Source organism: Filobasidium floriforme (assembly GCF_021052385.1).
Source record: "Filobasidium floriforme strain CBS 6241 chromosome Unknown HD553scaffold_11, whole genome shotgun sequence".
NCBI lineage: Eukaryota > Fungi > Basidiomycota > Tremellomycetes > Filobasidiales > Filobasidiaceae > Filobasidium > Filobasidium floriforme.
Genome location: NW_025763632.1, coordinates 148872 through 167922, shown reverse-complemented (window position 1 = coordinate 167922; position 19051 = coordinate 148872). Strand labels below are relative to the sequence as shown.

General features: G+C 52.3%; 10 protein-coding genes across 10 annotated transcripts; 4 read left to right on the top strand and 6 right to left on the bottom strand.

Annotated features, from left to right (window-relative positions):
- The first annotated feature begins 12 nt into the window (after positions 1–12).
- HD553DRAFT_30341 (Alpha/Beta hydrolase protein) lies at positions 13–1528 on the top strand. Its single transcript, XM_046178872.1, has 6 exons — positions 13–484; positions 564–818; positions 899–922; positions 996–1076; positions 1140–1380; positions 1455–1528. Exons 1-6 carry the CDS (start codon positions 238–240, stop codon positions 1474–1476), a joined length of 870 nt encoding a protein of 289 aa, XP_046036496.1. The 5' UTR covers positions 13–237; the 3' UTR covers positions 1477–1528.
- Positions 1529–2241: 713 nt separating this feature from the next.
- HD553DRAFT_30013 (uncharacterized protein) lies at positions 2242–3622 on the top strand. The gene has a single exon (XM_046178626.1). The coding sequence runs from the start codon at positions 2342–2344 to the stop codon at positions 3500–3502; it is 1161 nt and encodes a 386-aa protein (XP_046036495.1). The 5' UTR covers positions 2242–2341; the 3' UTR covers positions 3503–3622.
- Positions 3437–4537, top strand: HD553DRAFT_311300 (uncharacterized protein). The gene has a single exon (XM_046179956.1). The coding sequence runs from the start codon at positions 3743–3745 to the stop codon at positions 4424–4426; it is 684 nt and encodes a 227-aa protein (XP_046036494.1). The 5' UTR covers positions 3437–3742; the 3' UTR covers positions 4427–4537.
- Positions 4538–4635: 98 nt separating this feature from the next.
- HD553DRAFT_328785 (uridine kinase family-domain-containing protein) lies at positions 4636–6842 on the bottom strand (the record flags this gene model as incomplete). Its single annotated transcript, XM_046181891.1, has 10 exons — positions 4636–4673; positions 4739–5047; positions 5122–5357; positions 5417–5445; positions 5507–5619; positions 5689–5749; positions 5808–6167; positions 6237–6301; positions 6363–6474; positions 6540–6842. The coding sequence occupies 10 exons, from the start codon at positions 6840–6842 to the stop codon at positions 4636–4638; spliced, it is 1626 nt and encodes a 541-aa protein (XP_046036493.1).
- Positions 6843–7304: 462 nt separating this feature from the next.
- Positions 7305–8522, bottom strand: HD553DRAFT_342100 (magnesium-dependent phosphatase-1; the record flags this gene model as incomplete). Its single annotated transcript, XM_046182706.1, has 9 exons — positions 7305–7395; positions 7463–7509; positions 7566–7603; positions 7660–7683; positions 7760–7775; positions 7853–7919; positions 7989–8096; positions 8173–8238; positions 8464–8522. The coding sequence occupies 9 exons, from the start codon at positions 8520–8522 to the stop codon at positions 7305–7307; spliced, it is 516 nt and encodes a 171-aa protein (XP_046036492.1).
- A 321-nt stretch (positions 8523–8843) lies between these two features.
- On the top strand, positions 8844–11175 carry HD553DRAFT_311294 (IgA peptidase M64-domain-containing protein). Its single transcript, XM_046179955.1, has 11 exons — positions 8844–9116; positions 9186–9319; positions 9374–9405; positions 9467–9597; positions 9664–9703; positions 9765–9806; positions 9871–9920; positions 9985–10117; positions 10176–10526; positions 10591–10763; positions 10840–11175. Exons 1-10 carry the CDS (start codon positions 8891–8893, stop codon positions 10703–10705), a joined length of 1254 nt encoding a protein of 417 aa, XP_046036491.1. The 5' UTR covers positions 8844–8890; the 3' UTR covers positions 10706–10763; positions 10840–11175.
- HD553DRAFT_311288 (uncharacterized protein) lies at positions 11176–12545 on the bottom strand. The gene is made up of 5 exons (XM_046179954.1): positions 12117–12545; positions 11906–12047; positions 11734–11824; positions 11567–11657; positions 11176–11394 (listed from the first exon to the last, which is right to left on the bottom strand). The coding sequence occupies exons 1-5, from the start codon at positions 12144–12146 to the stop codon at positions 11356–11358; spliced, it is 393 nt and encodes a 130-aa protein (XP_046036490.1). The 5' UTR covers positions 12147–12545; the 3' UTR covers positions 11176–11355.
- Positions 12546–12738: 193 nt separating this feature from the next.
- Positions 12739–14517, bottom strand: HD553DRAFT_29873 (inositol phosphatase). The gene is made up of 7 exons (XM_046178587.1): positions 14345–14517; positions 14180–14255; positions 14044–14096; positions 13846–13975; positions 13497–13730; positions 13248–13410; positions 12739–13167 (listed from the first exon to the last, which is right to left on the bottom strand). Exons 1-7 carry the CDS (start codon positions 14395–14397, stop codon positions 12845–12847), a joined length of 1032 nt encoding a protein of 343 aa, XP_046036489.1. The 5' UTR covers positions 14398–14517; the 3' UTR covers positions 12739–12844.
- Positions 14518–15376: 859 nt separating this feature from the next.
- HD553DRAFT_335314 (uncharacterized protein) lies at positions 15377–16955 on the bottom strand (the record flags this gene model as incomplete). Its single annotated transcript, XM_046182187.1, has 4 exons — positions 16458–16955; positions 16095–16390; positions 15662–15773; positions 15377–15598 (listed from the first exon to the last, which is right to left on the bottom strand). The coding sequence occupies exons 1-4, from the start codon at positions 16821–16823 to the stop codon at positions 15377–15379; spliced, it is 996 nt and encodes a 331-aa protein (XP_046036488.1). The 5' UTR covers positions 16824–16955.
- Positions 16956–17131: 176 nt separating this feature from the next.
- On the bottom strand, positions 17132–18729 carry HD553DRAFT_311278 (uncharacterized protein). Its single transcript, XM_046179953.1, has 5 exons — positions 18349–18729; positions 18174–18285; positions 18056–18109; positions 17708–17997; positions 17132–17635 (listed from the first exon to the last, which is right to left on the bottom strand). Exons 1-5 carry the CDS (start codon positions 18575–18577, stop codon positions 17331–17333), a joined length of 990 nt encoding a protein of 329 aa, XP_046036487.1. The 5' UTR covers positions 18578–18729; the 3' UTR covers positions 17132–17330.
- Positions 18730–19051: the final 322 nt, after the last annotated feature.

Below are 19051 nucleotides of genomic sequence, written 5' to 3'. Positions count from 1 at the left end.
CTACCGAGTACTAGTACATAGCATGCCGGGGTTTCGCTCTCGAATTCGTTACGTCATCGCCGAGACGCAACATGACCTGAGCAGCATGAACAGCAAGCAGTTCGACGATTTGGACAACTTGAACCATCATGAAATCATCTCGATCACCTCGATATTCCGACTCCGAGGCCTCAAAGGTAGCGTCAACTTGTGCCAGCGGCGCAACAGAAATAGACATATACACAAACGATATACATCATGGCTCGATCTTGCGCAGACGACTGCCTTGCAGTCAAGCTGCAGACTGGCGAACGCAAAGGCACCTATTTCGATCTCGAACTGCCCATCTCGGGCACGGTCAAGACTTACCTGACAGCTCCTGACGGTCACACGAAGGCACAAGTCGAAGCCGACAAGGCTGACAAGATCGTCCTATGGATGGCGGATATTTACGGTCCTCATTTCATCAACAACTGCTTGTTCATGGACTGGCTCGCTAGTCAGGGTGAGTAGGCTCCATCGCACGAAGCCGCCTTCCCTCCGCCGTACTGACAGCCTCACGATATCTACGTCTACGTACGCAGGATACTTGGTCATTTCGCCTGACTACTTTTACGGCGAGCAGGTGGCCGAGCTGAACAAGAATCCCGATTTCACCCTGAGCGATTTCATCCCGAAATGGTTGATCAAGGTGGACGACGGACAGGGGAATCAGGTTCAGAAGACGACCTTGTTGCTCCGGGAATGGATGCCAAGGGTCAAACAAATGTATGGAAATCCCGACACAAAGTATGGTATCGTTGGGTTCTGCTTCGGTGCCCCCTACGTCCTTGACTACTGTTCGTACTCGCGATACCCACCAATGTTGAATACTCGCGATCAAAAGCTTAAAAGTGCCCTTGTTCCTTTTGGCATCTAGGCACAACCAGTGAGGTGTCTGCAGGTGAGTTCAGCCAAGCGGGCTAATCCATGTTCACAACGGTAGCAATGACGCCTACCTCTTGTTACGATGCCAGGGTCCATCATCCACCCTGCTAGGTGTGATAGCGATGTCGTTTTCCACAAACTCAAACAGCCGCTCTACGCCTCTTTGGCAGGTACGTCTTGCGCGCGACCACGATCAGAGCACTCCCGGCTAATGGCCACTAACCCGCTTGCAGAACAAGATTCGCATTTTCCGCCGCCCAGAAGACGCGCTCTCGAGGTCGCCCTGACAGGTCTCGCTAGTCCTGAAGCACCAGACGGGGACGCCCACGACGACAATCTTGTCGGAACCGGTGGGTACGACTACCAGATCCATATCTACTCGGGCGTCAGACACGGGTTTGCCTTGCGAGCCAACCTCGATATCGAAAGAGTTCGCTGGGCAAAGGAGAGGACTGCTGAAAGCCTCAAGTCGTGGTGAGTAGCTCGTTGATAGCGTCATAAGCTCAGCAGCCTTCGGCGGCCTTGACACTCTTGGTGCTGTCTTGCAGGTTCGATCGATTCCTCTGTTGACGTCAACAAGAGATATTTGCGGATCCACGACGTGGGAGGCGTGTATCTCATGTCTCGCTATGATCCATGCTGCCATGCATGAAATGCCCATGTGCAAAGGCCATCAAGATGGCGAGCCGACCTGCCATCTCATTTGGGACCGAGCCATTCCTGATCGGGCAGGTGAGACGTTTCCGCGACTTCCGGACGCCTTGCCGGAGCCCGCGACCTCACTGGTCGTGTCCTGCAATCCCGGATCGCCGGTCAGGCACGCGAGTGTCGGTATCAGTAGTCGCGCCAAGGGCAAGGCTTCGTCTACCTGGTCGACACAGTTCGAAGCCATGTCGCCCAAACTTACCTCGACAGATCTGTGCCTACGAGATACGAGAGTTTTGTTACCACCTGCCTTCGTCCGACGTTGGCCCTGAAGGTCGGGCGATTCCGTTTGACCGAAGCCTAGAACCTCCGGAAAATCGATTGGATCGATGCGAATAGCAGAGGTATATGAAGCCGCGAAGGACGGCACGGACGCTCGAAGTTGGCGTCCTGTTCACCGGGGTTTTCTGTTAAATTTGACCTATCCCCATCGATACCTTCCAAGAAATCAGCTCTGCGAGCATACGAAACCACATTCGTTCAATACACCATCACTTCGACCAGGATCTCTGGCAGATCGTCTTTTCTAGAATCAGCGCACTAGTCACGCCCACGTGCTCTTAGTGCTTTAATTTACTCGACCCTGAATCGGGCCAATCCGGTGGAGCTAGAAGCTAGCACGATCGTCTTCGTAGTCAGCTGCCTAATCGGCTGACAAGGACAGACCCGATCGAACTGAGCCTACCGAGCAAGGCAAGAAAGAAGAGGAGAGAGAGACATCGCAGGGAGCATGGCTGCCGTGATGAGAGCTCAAGACCCTATGGTCTCACTCTTCGAGCCGTCGATTCAACATCCGGATTCGAACGTCTCCTTTCTGTCGTTCTCAGCGCTGGCCGACTTCGATCTGCAACAGGAAGGACTGGCCGTTCATAATAATACTTGGCCAGGAGCCCAAAACTGGAAGATGGGCGACTTACCCGTGTACCAGACCACGCAGGCCCCGGAGGCCTTCGAACTCAATGATTACTATTCATTGGATTCGCCCCAGAGTTGCCTCGCCGTTACGCCCTCGGAACACTCTACTCCATCCCATCTCACATGCGACGCTGGCTCGATCGCACCTCCTCCTCAACATCGCGCTTCCAACCCCATCATTCACGACCCCTCAGTTTACAACGACTTTAACGGCGGTGCCGACGATCAGCACATATTCTCCTCTGGAGGATGTTCGTCTTTGTCGCTCAACAGCAAGGCATCACACGCATCCTTCGCCTCATCAGCCTCTGGGAACAGCGACTACCTCTTGACGCCTAGGCATTCCTTGGCGTCAAATCCCCAATGTTGGGGTTCTATGAGTCTGCCTTCGGGTTCTCCTTCACAATACCCAGAACAATGGTCAACGACCCCTAGCGTCAAAAGTGGAGGGCAGCAGGCTTGCCAGTCAATCTGGCCTACGGAAAGTATGGGTGACATGATCCCCTTGACCGATTACGTCAACTACGTAGGAGAGGACGACGGGAACGTCCAGTATGTTCCTCCGCAACTGTCGTATCGAGGCAGTGTTTCGTCAAGGCGACAATCTGGATCGCTCCCGCCTATCAGCGGCCGGAACTTGTCGTCAACGTACGATGTGGTGCAGACGGAGGGTTCTATGCGATGCGAGAACGGCATCGCGGCCTCTCAGCCTTCACTATTGCCTGCTGCGTCCATTGTGGGCAATGTGCAGGGATGGCAATCCAGTTCACCGACCTATCCCTCATTGCTGGACTACGAGGAGGCTGCCAACGGGCGTGGGCATTTCGGTGAACCGATCGCATATCCCGCGGTACCTCGGTCCGCGCCTAAGGCTGGTCCTTCCGGTCTGGCGAGCGCATATCTTTCGGTCCCACAAAACATGTCGTTGCGAAGGTTAGTTCAAGCGAATGGAACCTTGGTGCCACAACACCGCTGATTGTCCAAAACCGCCCTTTTTAGATCGCGGTCTTCTGATAGCGTCGCTCGCCATTCCGCTGCGCGGACCAAGACGCTGTTCGCCTTTCACCCAGTCGATGAAACCCTTCAGCATGCCGGTAACTCGTTCGACCCCATTGATGCCGCCGCCCAGCAATATCCGCTGCGGTTGGTATCCTCGGGGCTTTCCAGTCGGCGAAATCCGAACGGGCTGGAAGTGCAAATCCCGCCGGCACCTGGGATGCCCTCAGTCAACCGGGCTCATAGCCAGCCTAGTACGATACATACCCCCGTCGCGGTCACACCGCCTCCTCATGCGGTTTCGAATGAGTCGCCGGCATACTCGCCATATTCACCATATCCGCCATATTCGCCATACGAAGCCCCGTTATTCGCGCCAGCCGTTACTCCGTATGCAGTTCACCACAGCGGCGCTGCGGCCCCCGCTCCTCCCGTGCAGCCCAGCGTCCTTGCATCTGCACCGGGCGGCATACACATTGCCCCTCCCCTGAGTTTCAGCACCCCTAGGCCGGTCACTCCTCTCAGCGTAGCAGAACCGGTTCGGCAACGCACTGAATCTGTATCCCGCCGTGCGCCTCCTCCTCCCATTCTTACGTGCGAGCCGTTGTCAATGCCAGAACGGACGACAGATGTGCAACCTTGCCCTGGCGGCGAGGTTCGATCTATTGCAAAGCTACCCGCCAGCCGAAAGGCGTCGAGCAGCAAGCCTCGTAAAGCGAGCGCTTCCAAACGAAAGGCATCGGCGGAGACTGGTATATCATTCGATTCTTTCATCAACTACACCGCCAAGGATGCCGCAGTAATCTCGGCTGGAGTAGCTCCTAGCGGAAGCAAGGCAAAAAGAAGATCGGAGGACGAAGGTGACCAGAGTCACAAGCGAGTGCGATCGATCGAATCGGCTTGAATTCTTTTTCTCATTTCATAATCTAATGCAATATTGCTCTCTTACTGTAGCCTGATCGGCGTGTCTTTCTAAGGATAGTAAGGTGTACTATATAGCCCTCGTTATGTGCCTTCACTTCATTTCTATTCATAATGCTTTCATAGTATGGTCGGGTTGAGCATACATGCGTTCGTCACTCGTTACCTGTACCGCGACAGCACCGTCAAAATCTATGCTCCGAGATACCTATCGCCAAAGGCTCCGCAGTCTATATGCAAGCAATTTGCGTTCACGTCAGCTTCGACCAGATGCGTCAAGGCCAGAAATACGAACCTGGCACGACGATCCAGGCTTTCTTCTTAGTCTCCTGCGGAGTGTCAGAAGAGCGTCGGTTGAACTGCAACCGTTTAAAAGCCTCTTGCAAGTGATGAGACCCGCCCGTGTCAGCATCGGTGGGGGATCGCTCATCTTCCATCTCGACCGGACTGCTTGTGCCGGTTGCGTGCTTCGGCAGCGAGAAGGTCCATTCTTCCGTATCGTATCCCTTGGCTGCAGCTACGATGCGCACTGCTGGGAAAGCCTTGTAAACTGCAGCCAATCCTTGAGGCGCTACCAGATAGGTTAGGAAGACGATATGACGTTCTGAGAAGGCAAATGAGGAGTCCGGGCGGGTTGTTAACGTGCGATCACGGCTGGGGTTGTGATTGGCTTCCCACCTTGTATGCCGTGATCCAACAGGACTCGAACAGCCATGATGGCTGCCGCACCAGTCGAGATTTGAGCGTCCATCAGGAAGACCACCGTGTCCTTGGCAGCATCGCTTTTAACGCAGTCGGGAAGCGACGTGTGAAAGAGCAAGGGTTCCCCTGTCGAATTGTCGCTCTGAATCAGGAGAGCTCCGATGCGGACATCCCGAATGACTCTTCTCAGTCCCTTAACGAAAGGTCCACCGCTGATGATCCGGTATTCGATGAGCGAGCGATCGTGCCTAAGACAAGAAGCGTAGCTTACGATCTCTGAATGCATACGCCAACGACCGACTGAAGTGCATAGGGTTTGTCTGAGCTGGTAAACAGACCACTTCGGTTCCAGCCGACTCACTTTCTGCAACATTGTCATCCCCGAAGCCGAGACGCCAAGCGGTGTGGTGACCTTGACCGAGCCGTATTCGAGCATTCCCAGAGCTTCTTCGACTACTAATGACGATAGGCGATCTATAGAGTCGCACGTAATCAATGAGAGTGAAAACGTTGTTGCAGGTGAGATGAAGGAACGGCACCCACCGACATAAAAGATGAACTCGGAGCGGGGCGTAGAAGCGTCCCGCAGGATTGTCATGATTCCCTAACGGTCCAGGCGTTAGATAGGGGTTGACCATGTTTCGACGACAATTCGAGCTCACCTGAAGCTGGTTTGTTTGCTTGAGCAGAGTGAAGAACGGTTCCTGTTCTTCTGATACCTCCATATCTTGCGCCGTAGTCTGTCTTGAACGAGGAGCGTTCTGTTCCATCAACTTGCTTCGGAACCTCAGAGAGCGAGCGTCAATTTCGCGCTGGACATGAGCGGCAAGCAGGACCTTTGCTGTGTCATTGTCTTGTCCGGGAACGATGATATCCGCATGTTTGGATGAAGGCAGAACAAAGGTGTCGTAGCTGCGTTTCACGAAGCGGAGGTATTGAGCGATGATTCCGTCGACGTCCCGGCCTCGCTCCTTGGTATCTCGCAAGATTCGTCTCGATAGCATGACATCCGAGTCGGCGTTCTATTGATTGGAAAAAAAGCCCCCAAGTCGGTTCACCGATCTATACTGGCGGGCTAGGCTTGCACCTACCACGAAGATTTTCAGATCGTACAGGTCGCGGAGTTCTGGTGAACATAGCGTCAAAATGCCCTCAACTATGTCGATAGCTTGGATCAACTTCGGTCAACGTATGTGCATTGCTGTTTCTTCACTTACCGATGATCACACTTGCCCCGTATAAGTACTTTGTTTCCTCTAGACGCTGATGCTCGTCGAAGCTGTAGACTGGACAGTTGACGGCTTTCCCCTCTTTCAGATCTCGGACACACTACGAGTCCGAAATTAGCTATGAACACCCCCTATACTTGTCTCAGCTGGCCTCCGAGGACTCACTTGTGCGAACAACTTCATGTCGATGGCTTCTGGTGCGTCAAAGTCCAGCTCGTTCCTATGGGCCATGGCGTTCTTCTCGGCATCAAGCTTGTTGTAAAACGAGTCTTGCGAGAGGATTAGGCATGTTGGGATATGATTGAGCTGCCTCAATATGGATGTTGCGACGTGGGTCTTGCCACTGGCACTACCTCCTGCGATACCGATGACATAGCTCGGTACAGCTTTGCCCGTTGGCGAGTACCATGGCGGTCTACCCTTTGAGCTGAGGAGTACTTCGTCTTTCCGTACGACTTCGTGAGACATGGTGGTCGCTGCGATCGACTGCCTGTTTTGATGACCCAAAGTTGGACAATGGTACCGACGTCTGGTTAGGGATGATGATCCCGTGTCTGCAGCTGTATAGATCTATAGCTATCTGATGGCCAGTAGCTGCAGCCTGACAACAGCTGACCTTGATGAGCTTGAGCGTGCAATCTTGCAAGTTTGAATGGATGGATACCCCGGATGAGAGCGAGGATCACGTTACGTAACTTTCTGGTTCCTGAAGCGAGAAGAGGTCACGAGCCGTCGACAAGGGAGGTCAGGGTTCTCGTAGATCTCTACCAGGCTAGATCGGAGGAGGTGTACATGGGGTGATACGTTATCGTCTATGAAATACGAAGATCCGGTAGTGCTGATGCTTGCCAGCCAGTATCTATGCGGCGGACCACCATCTATCAATGCAATCTGGATGATCAAATGAAGGCAAATCCGGGACTTCGACGTCTAAGCGTGCCCGTTCCTCTCCCTCCACTTCTTAACACCCTTGTTATATGTGGCCTTATCTACTCCGTGGGTGACTAGCATCATCGTCACCCTTTCGAGAGCACGGATCACATCTTAGCCAGCGTCCCGAAAATCCAATCCCTCGAAATCGCGCTCACCCCAAGCTTTCCGTTTCCTTGTTTCGTGCCTCGTCATCAAAGAACAACTGTGCATGATGGTCAACAGGATCCCAACTGGAACCAAGAGATAGCGAGCTCTTACCATCTCTGAGTAGGGGATCCCGGTCTTCTTGTGGATTTCTGTTTGTGACCGGTCAGCATCAAAGGCCCGCGTTATCTGCAGGCTACAGACGTACCTTTAAAATGCTTGATTTTCGATCCTTTCGTGAGCAATATCACGAGGCAAAGTTAGCAAGTTAATGCCCAACGCTGACCCGCGTACGCTTCACAGCTGACCTGGGTAGATCTCCATCTAGAGTCGCGCAAGAACGGGAATGATGAGCTCCGCCCTTCGCCCTGCCAATCAATGACCGCGGCTTGTCAACTCACTGTATCGAAGTATGTAATCGCCTTTTCTCCGTTTGGCATCAGCAATAACCGCAGAGCTTCCCTTGCTCTGTTCATACGAGCGCACATGCCCGATCAGCACACCGAGCTCACCCGGACTCATCATCATACAACCCACAGATCTGGAGCACATGTTCTTGATGCCGCTGCGACGTGGATGTTGGTATCCTTCAGTGTCTGCAGGATATCGGGTACTTCGTCGTAAAAGCTCAATTTCGTTCCATGTCTGCGTGCGGCATTCCGTGCAGCAGGATCATATACGTAAGCAGCGTATCGAAGAAATCGACAATGTGGGAACTTACCGGTCCACAAGCTCGTTGACCGTATCTCCCTTCCGAGTCAGCTTGGGAGTGATATGTGTGTCGATCCTGCGGACATCGGGAGAACGAGATCAGCTCGCTTATCAAGTAGCACTCTACCCCCGCAGACGTGGAGCCTGAGACATACCACAGATCCCACAAGGTATCTGTTGCCAGGTATAACTCGTAATGTATTAACCTCCACCCCATAAAACAGTTTCGCGGTGATACATACAGCTGAGAAGGGGGATTCATCAGTATGAATGCGGAGTCACCAGGACGAATCGAGCTCACTCTAGATCGAACACCACGACTTTGGGGGACTTGGCCACGTTGATGGATTTATCGGTCATATTGCGTTGGAAGTTGATAAGCAGAGATGATTGGATTTATAGCCTGTGATTCGAAGCGAAATCACTATATCAGTTGGTAAGGCAGGGGGTCGAGGGGCAACTTTTTTCCTGCATCTTTGCTGCTGCTGAACGCTGATCGAGGGGCGGGGGGATGAGATTCGTCATACAGCGATGATACCGGACATCGATAATACATTGACCATGTCCGCGCAATTCAGCATCGGTCATGTCCGATCGAGGACTTGGTTGCGAAGCATATGAACGCAGACCTAAGCTTCGGATTGCTCGCATTGCTTGCTCGCTTTCTACACCAATCTTGACTGACCCCACACAGCTCTTACAAGCTCTAACATAGCATTCATTCGAATATGATATTATTCCTCGGGCTACTGGTCCTCAACCTTACGATTGCGTCTCCTCTCGACGCCGCCAGACTCGGATCTCAAGCTAGCTTTCATATTTCGCAGGATCGTCCATTGAACCCAGAACTTAGTTATACAACGGTACCGCCGCTACAAGGAATGGTACATCGGTCTTTGGCGCTATCTGGACCCATTGCAAATCGAATCAACCTTGTTTTCTTTGGCGATGGCTGTAAATCAATCGTTAATCAGTACAGTACTAGCAACAAGCGCTGATCTGAACTGATCTGGATATCGCTAGATACGCACGATGAGCAGGAACAATTCTTCGAGGATGCACAAAAGTTGACCGAAGACATCATCAAACCGAACGCCTCATATGGTCCAGTCGCAGCTCTGCTCAACATACATGCAGTATTTGTGCCCTCGAAGGAAGTGAGTTATCAATGACGGTCTCTGTGTTGGGTTGTCGCTTAGCCGTCGCCTCAGACAGGAATAGGTACACATGGTCAAGCCAGAAAGTTGGTATCTCCATGTCCGTTGGTCTTGTCCAAGTCTTTTGCCGATAATTCCTCTTCTCAGTACAGTATTTGGGCTATATCGCCCAGGATCTGAACTTCGTGGCGTCTTTTACAAGCACAAACGTCGAGTTATACAAGCTTGTGACTACTGGAGAACTCTGGGTAAAGGCTGCGATGAGCCTATACTACTAGGTGAGATAGGGGACTCCGTCCTAACGCTCGGAGTTGAGCGCTTAGCCCGGATGTGAAACGGGAAAGGCAATGACCCGCTTTACGGAGGGCTTGGTGGCACACCAACGTGAGTCCCAGTCTGTCTGATCTCCTAACTAGGAGGCGCTGACCTCCTTGCACGGACGTAGGGTGATCACAGCTTCCAAGATAAACGGTCCCCTCGTCCTGAGGCAAGCCGATACTACTAGCAACGCGTTGAATATCTATTGATAATGTTCAACTTGTCTACCTTAGGCACGAGCTTGGCCATACGTTGATACCCGCTGGAGAGGAGTATGATGGAGGTAAGGATTATTCATGCACGAACCTCGCTTCGATCAGTCAGCTCAATTTGCGTCCACATCACAGGCTACGCTTATTTCGGGGCAAATTCTGCGCCTCTCTCCGCTGTCGGAGACGGTCTCTCGTGGGAACACTGGTTGAGTGAACCTGACCAGAAACTGCGCTTGGAGGATAGCAAGGTACCGCTACAGGCATATCCGTCAGTACCATACCTCTATCGGTGGCGTCTCTGCACTCACTGACTTATGGCTTCGTAGTTGGCAAGACTTGATGTCGCAGCCATATAAAACACAATTCAGCGCGACAAATGGATCATATTCGACTGCGTTATTACGACTATCCATCTCCGGAATCCCTTACGAATCTCATCTGGATATATCTCTGAATGGCGTCCGGGTCAACTACAGCATTCCTTCGCAGTCCAAGGGCGAGAATGATAGGGCCTGGATCCAAGTTCCTTTAGAATCCGGACTTGGCGCCTACGGGGACCGTTCTCGCCAGTTCGAGCTGATCGTACGGCTGAGCGAAGTAGGCCGGTCTGCGCCTGTAACACAAGGAGGGAAGATGCTCTCCTCGGTCGAACTGATCGAATATGGCCCGGCCGAGCGGTATGCGAAATGCTTCCTCATCCCCTGCTCCTGTTACGATCCACCTAACCTGCATTCAACGCAGATTCAACAAGACGCCTGGCTATATAGGGGCGTTCCCGACGTATGATGAACGTGGAAACCTTACTTTGAGACCGGTGAGACTCGGCAGGTCAGCTGGCCCTGTAACCAACTCATAAGCGGTCCGTGTTGTGCAGACCGATGAAACGTGCCTTATGCGGGATGTGACGTACTCCTGTGAGTCCCTTCCGACTTCCCTGCCAAAGACTAGCCTGTCTGTTGCTTTATTGACAGGTGTACATCTATCTTCCAGCTTTTTGTCCTGTCTGCCTCGAGGCGCTATACCTAGCGCTCTTAGGCCGGGTCGACCTGATTGACGACCTGAAAGTCTCGTGTGACAAGATCGCCCAAGGAGCAGTCCTTAAAACCAGGCTCATCGGTCTGGCTGAAGCGGAAACAGATCTCACTTGGAGATATGAGGGCCAGTTCATTCGCTCGGGAGGGCTGGCGATTGAAGTGTCCGAGGCTGGCTGGTACAGCGTCAACGCCTCCGTCAAGGTTCCCGAAATACGCAGAGAAGACCTCCGCCTGCAATCAACGAGAAGGATCTGGTTCGGAGGGTGCAACAATGGCATAATAGCGTGACAGCAATTCATTTCATTGTGACTAGATGCTATGATACACTTCGAGTCTCGCTCAGAAACGAGGGTCGACCGAACTATCTGGGTATGGTGATACATTTGCTTGTGCGGAATCGTCTGCTTCCAGTCGCGCGAAACTCCATGGATTGACGTGCGCCTGTCCGTTCACGTCATTGTCGTCGGGTCGTTCAGGTAGTCTTCCACTTGGCAGAGTTCGAGCCGGTAAGCTGATGATGATCGAATGCATCGCAAGAGGGAGAAGGGCAAGACGAACAGTCGTTATACACTGCGTCAGCTTCTAGTATCCTTCCCTTTCCCTCCACCCCGCTCTGCACCGTCTCAGAACCAGGCATTCAACCAGTCCCGACGGTGCAGCTCGTGGTTGCCGCTTCGACTCACGTTCTTGATCTCCGAGTTTAGGGTGGGCATGCTGTCCTCGAGAGCACCAGTGTCTCGGTTGCGGTATCGATACTTGAAGGCGGCAACTTGGCTGTGGATCGCGAGTGAATGCTTATATGAGTGACTGGATCTCGGAGAAAAGGCAGTGGTTGAGGGCTGGGGCTTACGAAGGGTGGACGTCGTGCTTGGCAGACTCGTCCCAAGGGTTTACTACATCACGCGTGAAAGCTTTTGCCGGGTCGTTGCCAGACTTGGAGGCTGTTGGACAGAGAGAAACGACGATCATATCAGCACCAAGTCATTGATCTCGTCGTACCAGTACAAGAGACGGCCACGTACTGAGCATGTATCCGGCAGTAGCAAAGATTCCTCCGACGATAATGATCAAAGGGTAGAGGGCGGGGTCACGCTTGGCGTACTTGTTGACGGTCGAAGCGGCCTTTCCAGCGTTGGAAGCGGTGGAGAGACGAGCGGCCTCGGCCTGTCCAGAGCGAGAAAGAAGAGGTGAGTATGGGTCCGAACTGTCACCGCTCGAAATATGAACACTCACGGCATCGGGCTTGGGAGGGAGGGAGGCCATTATTATTGTGTGTGTTTGGTTAGCTTTTACTGAGTTGAGAGTGGATCACAATTGTTTCGAGTCGAGTTGAAAGAGTTCGGGCGATGCGATCGACCTTCCTGCGAGAGTGTCCCCCTTCACGCTATATATATATATCCTTGCGGTTGCGAGATCGAGAGGAAGGAGATCGCCGTCGAGCGAGGTAGGGTTACTGCTAGCTGCCTGCTAGCGCTGCTGCTGCTGCTGCTTTGCCTGCCTTCAGCGAATCGGAGACGATCGTCTAACGTGGGTCACGGGTCAGGTGATGACGTAGAGAAATGACGAATCCACCCGCGCGGATCCAAACGCGCCGGTTCATTCATGACGTAGGGCTGTCCCCCTCTTGACGCGTGTTCTCACGGGGCCACGGGGACTGAGTTTCTATAGGTAGGTGGATCTGATCACATCGTCGATCTGTAACTCCGATCATCACATGCCGCCTGCACACTAAATGGATGATCCGTGACATGGTGCATGATGCACGATACGGCTCGATCGAGCGTCCATCCAAACCGGTCACCCCGATCCCGACGGCTTGGATGCTTTGTATGTATGGTACTGCTCTGCTGACTTGTTTCTACAACGACCATCTCGACTGGATAGACTACTCTTTATGCTCATGCAAGGAGAAAAAAATGGTTCGAAACCCCCAGCTCCCCAAACGTTCAAATCGCTACGCTCTACTTCTTGTAAAAGCTCATCAGGTCCTTGATGTCGTCCTCGCTACCGAGGAAGACCGGCAACCTCTGATGGATCCCAGTAGGCTGGACGTCCAGGATCCTCTCGGTACCCGTCGTGGCGGCTCCACCGGCCTGTTCGGTCAGGTAAGCCATGGGGAAGGCCTCGTACAAGATACGCAGCTTGCCGTCCTTGGACTTGGTGTCGCCTGGGTAACCAAAGATTCCTCCGTACAGCAAGGTTCGGTGGACGTCGGCTACCATCGATCCGATGTATCGTGCGCTGTAGGGGCTCTTGTTGTCCTTGGGGTATTTGATTGATTCCACTGCGAGTAGTACAAAAATCGATGGGTCAGCTTCCGCCTCTCAAGCACCCCCGACTGACAATTAAGGTCTTCCAACTCACGGTACTCCAAAGTGGGCTTGTGGAAGTATTTCGAGTTTCCCTCGTTGAACGAGTAGATCTTGCCTCGCTTGGGAATAGTGATCTCGGGGTGGGTCAAGATGAACTCTCCGAGAGACTCGTCCAAGGTGAATCCGTTGACTCCCTGACCGGTCGAGAGGACCAACTGTAATGTGAAGAGTTGAAAGTCGTTTAGCGTTGGGCTCCTGTCGATTTTTGAAATACAGCACTAGGATGAATGGCAAGACTCACGTTACAGGAGGAGCCGTACATGGTGTATCCAGCAGCGACCATCTCCCTTCCAGGCCTCAAGACGTCCTCGAGCGTACCCTTGGAGCCCTCCTTGACCTTGTAGATCCCAAAGATCGTACCAACGTTGACTCCGGCGTCGATGTTACTGCTTCCGTCAAGAGGATCGAAAGTAACACAGTAGTTGCCGACCAGGTGAGCGTGCGAAGGGTTGGATCCGACAATGATAGCGTCTTCCTGCGAACAACAAATCACAAGAGGTCGATGACACAGTTAGTACAATTCGCGAGATAGGGATATTTCTTGGTTTTTCAGATCAGATCAATCGAAAGTCGAGAGATCCTCAACTCACCCGCTCTTCGGTCACCAAGACGGAACACTTTCCACTCGCTCGCAGGGCGTTGACCATGATCTCGTCACTCAGGATATCCAGCTTCTTCTGCTCCTCTCCCTGTACGTTCTCGGCACCGGCCAGACCGACCCTGTACACCTCAATGAGATTCGGGTTAGCTGGCAGTATGGGTTGACGAGCATAGTCAAGGTAACCTACAAGTTGATCAATCGGGCTTTTCGGACGTTGCTGGCAATGTACTTGCTGGTGACCTGAAAACAGCCCATCGCGAATAGGGAATCAGTCAAACTGTCTCCGAGGAGCAATCTCCTTGCGATTTGCAACTTGAGCTCACCTGGATGGCGGTCAACAACAGGGTCAGATCACCACTAGCGTTGTCGCCCAAGGTGTACTGCTGGTCCAGCACATGCCTGCCAACCCACCGCAATAAGAGAGAGTAGGGACAGTCAGCGCTCAGAGCTAAATTGACGGTTTCCTGTTTCGGGGCAAGATTGCTCACCTGGTGAGGGTGATCAAATCGGCCGAGGGCATCTTCTGGTCTTGTCCGGACATTTTTCAAAAGCTTGTTCCGTGGATGCTAGAGGTGTGAAACGGTTCGTAGAGGGTTCGTTTGGGAAATCGATTATGGAAGCGGTATTTGATAGCAGGTTTGAGGCGCGGCTTACCGGTGGAGAGCGAATGTAAAGTAGGGTGAGCTATATAGGATCGAGAGAGTGCGGTTTGACGTCAGGACAGGAATGTCAACGCTTGAAAACGAGGAGCCACAGCGGGGGAGGTGTCGTCGTCGTCGTGCGAGAGGTCGGTTCGATACCCTAGCGCATCGGTTGGATTATGGGGGAAGGGAGAGGTGGAGACCGAGCGCTCACCTGTAATCGGACTGGTGTCGTGCGAGGTCGAGAACGAGGGGATATGGAATTATTGCGAGATATGAAAGGAGGGGAGTCAGGTATGACGATCTGAGTCTATGCTGAACTCAAGGTCGATGGGTCGTTGTATATCTCGAACGGAAGCACGAGAAACATCACGGCCGTCCTTGGATCCTTGGTTGGTTATCGACGGGATTGCCGAACAGAGAGAGACATGGTCAATACACCCGGTCCGGGGACGTCCGGGATTCCATTCGCATTCGACCCGGTTCAATTTTGCTTCCGTTCCGCGTTTCTGATTCAACCGAGAGCGATCATGACCGAACGAGGCCGATCTTTTGATATCTAGGTCTCTCCACGGCCAGACAAGAGCTAGCAAGTTTTGATATGCAGATATGAACCTTCGTCGCTTGCAGCAGTCCCCTCTCAAGCGCCCCCGATGAGAGGAGCAGGTCGTCTCAGTAAGTCCTGACATCCCCTTCCTTCAGTCTACGTCGGACTCATCGCCACCCATTTTCACCCAAGCGCGAGTGAGTGAATCTGCAACAACATTTTACGCCATGATCGTTCTCTGGCAGATCGAAAGTAACGTTCCAGGCTGCGATGGTGCCCTCGAAGATGGTGTCCGCGTCGACCTTCATCCATGACTCTGCGACGCATCGACTTCAACCGCGTTTCCGTCTTCCTACAAGCCGGTAGACCGTTGAAGTCGAACGATCCGGGAAAGTACCAGAACACTGAGAGATGGCATGCTTGGCGCAGATGATAGTCAAATCATCTTTACAGTCGATCTTGATGGTCAGACCCACGACAAGCACGCCACCGCATATGATTTGACCTGCCCAGTCATACCTCGAGCTTGTGGCGCGCTCAGCGGAGTAGCACACCTACTTTGAACTGTTCGTTTGTCGACTGGCCCCGTAACATAACGCCAGTCATGGGCTTCTCACGGAACAGAAGCTGATCATGAGATACTTCCCTCTAGTAAGCAAGCTCAGGACTCGGAGAGATGTCATTGTTTGGAAGAGGAGTTCTTTGTTGCGATCTTTCGAAAAGGGACTGCTACCGGACGACAAAGAAAACTTGGTCAGAGCTAGGGTAGAATTGCTCATCAACATATGGGATCTCGGAAGATCTTTGCAGGATTGCAGAAGCCTTTCATGCTGCATCTATATTACAATGTGGCATACTGTGCTGCTTAAGAGAGGGAAATATCAAAAGTACCCAGCAGTGTTGATTGGCGTCTCAATTTCTGACCAATCTCCCTGGAACCGGCATACTAATCATATCCACAGGCGAACCTTGTGCCCCTCATGTGGATCGAGGTTTTAAGCGATATCTATGCGGGCCAAATTGTGAGCAAAGATTGGAGGGGCGGCTAACCAAGGCGTTACGGACTTGAACACAAAGCCTTCCTGGTGGTCCTGTCCATCGTAAGATAATTTTGGACGGATGACACAATAGTCTGGCACGTTCGGATCTTGCCCTAGACTTAGCTTCAGCGAGGAATTGCCTTTCATGTTCCAAATTTGATCTATCGTAGTGATTTCCTCGGCGGTAAAGGATGATATTGCATGTTTCAATCGCAGAGCGACTGATCTGCCTTGACGTAATTCCTGACCATCGATATGGAATACCTGCTCGAACCGTTTACAAACTAAAAGAAGGTTTTTGGGTTCCTACAGTATAGGGATGGAAGATTCTGTATCAGCTAAAGGTAAATCCACTTGCTCCCTTTTCGCTTACCGTCAATTTCAGATGCGTCGCAGCGGCGGTGTAGAGTTTTCTGCAAAGCACTGCCGCCTCCTGCCCTTCGAAGACCTGGTTGTGATCGATGCAACGAATTGACTGCCCTTGATCCTGGGTCGAAGCAGGTCGCTGTTCAGGGTCCCTTTGAGTTGAGAAGGTGAACGAATCGTCGTGTGTCACGGATCTGATTGATGATTGGGACGAGTTTTCAGATTGGCATTGATCCGACAGGTCGATCTTTAAAAGTTTCGAGGTCATGTCTTCGAGACTGGATCCGCTGGGTCGACGCTTCTTGCCGGTTGATCCCAATCCCTCTTCCCGCAGGGTAGAATCCGACGGAGCGGTGGAAGGAGAGGGCAGCATCGAGCACGGCGATAAGTCAGATAGCTCAAAACAAGCAGATGTCCTCGTAACAGCAGGATATAATGGTCTCTGCGGGAAAATTCGACCTATAGTGATCAAAAGCGACTGGACATGACTCGATATACTGGTGACGACCCGCGAGCTCGACTGATAGACTCATACCCCTAGGACCCCTTTATTCGTTCCGTATGGTGATGAAACTCGCGGGATGAGGAGTGGATCGCCTGGCTAAGCTTCCCGCCGTCGTCTACATGTCAATACGGCATCTTGTGTGACGTTTCAGGATGCCGCGTGGTCTGCAAGCGCCTTATCGAAACTGAAACGATGCCCCAAGAAGGCGGGAACAGACTGTCTCTTAAGAATGGTAGGCAAAATGAAATCCATCGTCTATGGTTCGAAGAGATACAGTCATGCAAGTCTATACAGTCTCGGTGAATCGCCTGCGTGTATCAAGGGGTATTTCCGTGCACCAGTCTACAATCACTCCACCAGGTTGGCGTCTTGCATCTAATCCACATCATCGTTCAGCTCCTCCGGTTTCTTCCCGAGCCCCCCTCCCACTTCTGGCCTTCCTTTCTCTTCAGACTCCTCCACGGCCCCCTTGACCTCGTCGTTCTCTGCGACGACGTCCTCCTTGGCAGATACGTAATCCGTATCATCCACCGCCTCGATCTGGATAGCCATCGACCAAAAGATCTTTTTCCCGTCCCTGGATTTACAGATGTAGATCGCCGGCTGTCCGTCCCAATATTTGAGCAGGGGAATTCTGAGTGGGAAAGGATGGGGCAGGACGACGTGCAGGGTTTTGAAGTCTGGTGAGATAAGGCGGGACTCAAATCAGCTCAAGCAGGATGTGCGCCCAGAATATCGCGTCGAAGACTCACCGATCAGACCGTTCCCGAATTCGCAACCGAACTGCCAGTCTTTATCGACAATCAACTCTTCCCGATTTTCCTTCTTCGTCAACCATCGTCTTCTCGCGCTGATCCCCGCCGCGGTCCCCGTCTCCCATTCCTGTGGCTCTTCCGACTGGCTATCCTGCTTGCCCTCAGCTGAGTTCTTCCACATGGTATCGATTCCCGAGTGAGAGTCTTCGGTAATGGTCTTTTTGGAGTCCACTGGTTCACTGGCAGGCTTAACGGAGAGGTAGTTCATCGATGCTAGCAGAGGTGATCTGACAGGCACCGAATAAGCGCCAAGGTCGTGCATTGCCGCAAGGTAGCTGAACTCACAGAGCCCAAGGTTTGTCCGAGTATGGGTCCATCTCAACGGTCGGATCTACCCAGCTATATCAAACTTCTCAATACGTTACTGTGAAGCCGAACCTTTCCGACGCTGGACTCGACTCACTTGATAAACTTCATCGCGATAGAAGTACCCCATGGCAAGCTACTTCGGATGGGCTTCTCAAAGACGTTTCCGAATAGCAGATCGTTTGCAGATATCGGTCCCAGATGTTTGCCTGATATCACCGATTCGAGATCAGAAAAAGCTATATTCATGAGGGCGGAAAGCCGAGACTTGCCTTTCACAACCAACGCATAAGTACTCCCCTCCCGCCCCGGCTGGCCGAAATACAGATCCTCTTCCCCTCCGTTCTTGAGGCCGTTGTAATCTTTGATCCACATCGAGATTTCTCCTTCGAAATGCTCGTTCTCGATCTTGTTCGGGGTGGAGCTGTTGACCAAGGCAGGCTCGGTCGGGGGGTAGGTGGTTCCCGGTTTCGGGAGGAGGAACTTGAGCAGGACGGGCATGTCTGAAAGGTCGATAGGTGCAGCAATCGGTAAGGGGCCGGGGCGATATTCAGGTGTCCGGTTTTCAACTCGAACGATGTTGAACGACAGCTATCCGTAGTCTTTGCAGCTTGTTGACCATGATCAGAGGCCAGAGGTCGATATCCGATTGATCGCAAGTTACGGGTTCGGCATCATCATCATAATTAGCTTCGCATTATCATCAAGGTTGTTGTAAATATACTTCCGAAGACTGGGAAATGACGTCAGAGGGGGGAAATCGGAGAATCAGAGAGAGTAGACCCTTGAACCGCTTGAAATCGTGTGCGGCATGGCCAAAGACTTCGAGCTAGACATACAACATCACTAGATCACTAGCACTCCGGGATCCAACCGACAATAGGTCGTCTCATTCACGGACAAAACACCGAAAATGAGCCTAATATGGACCTAATTTACTACCTAAAATGACACGTCATATACACGCCTTATTGT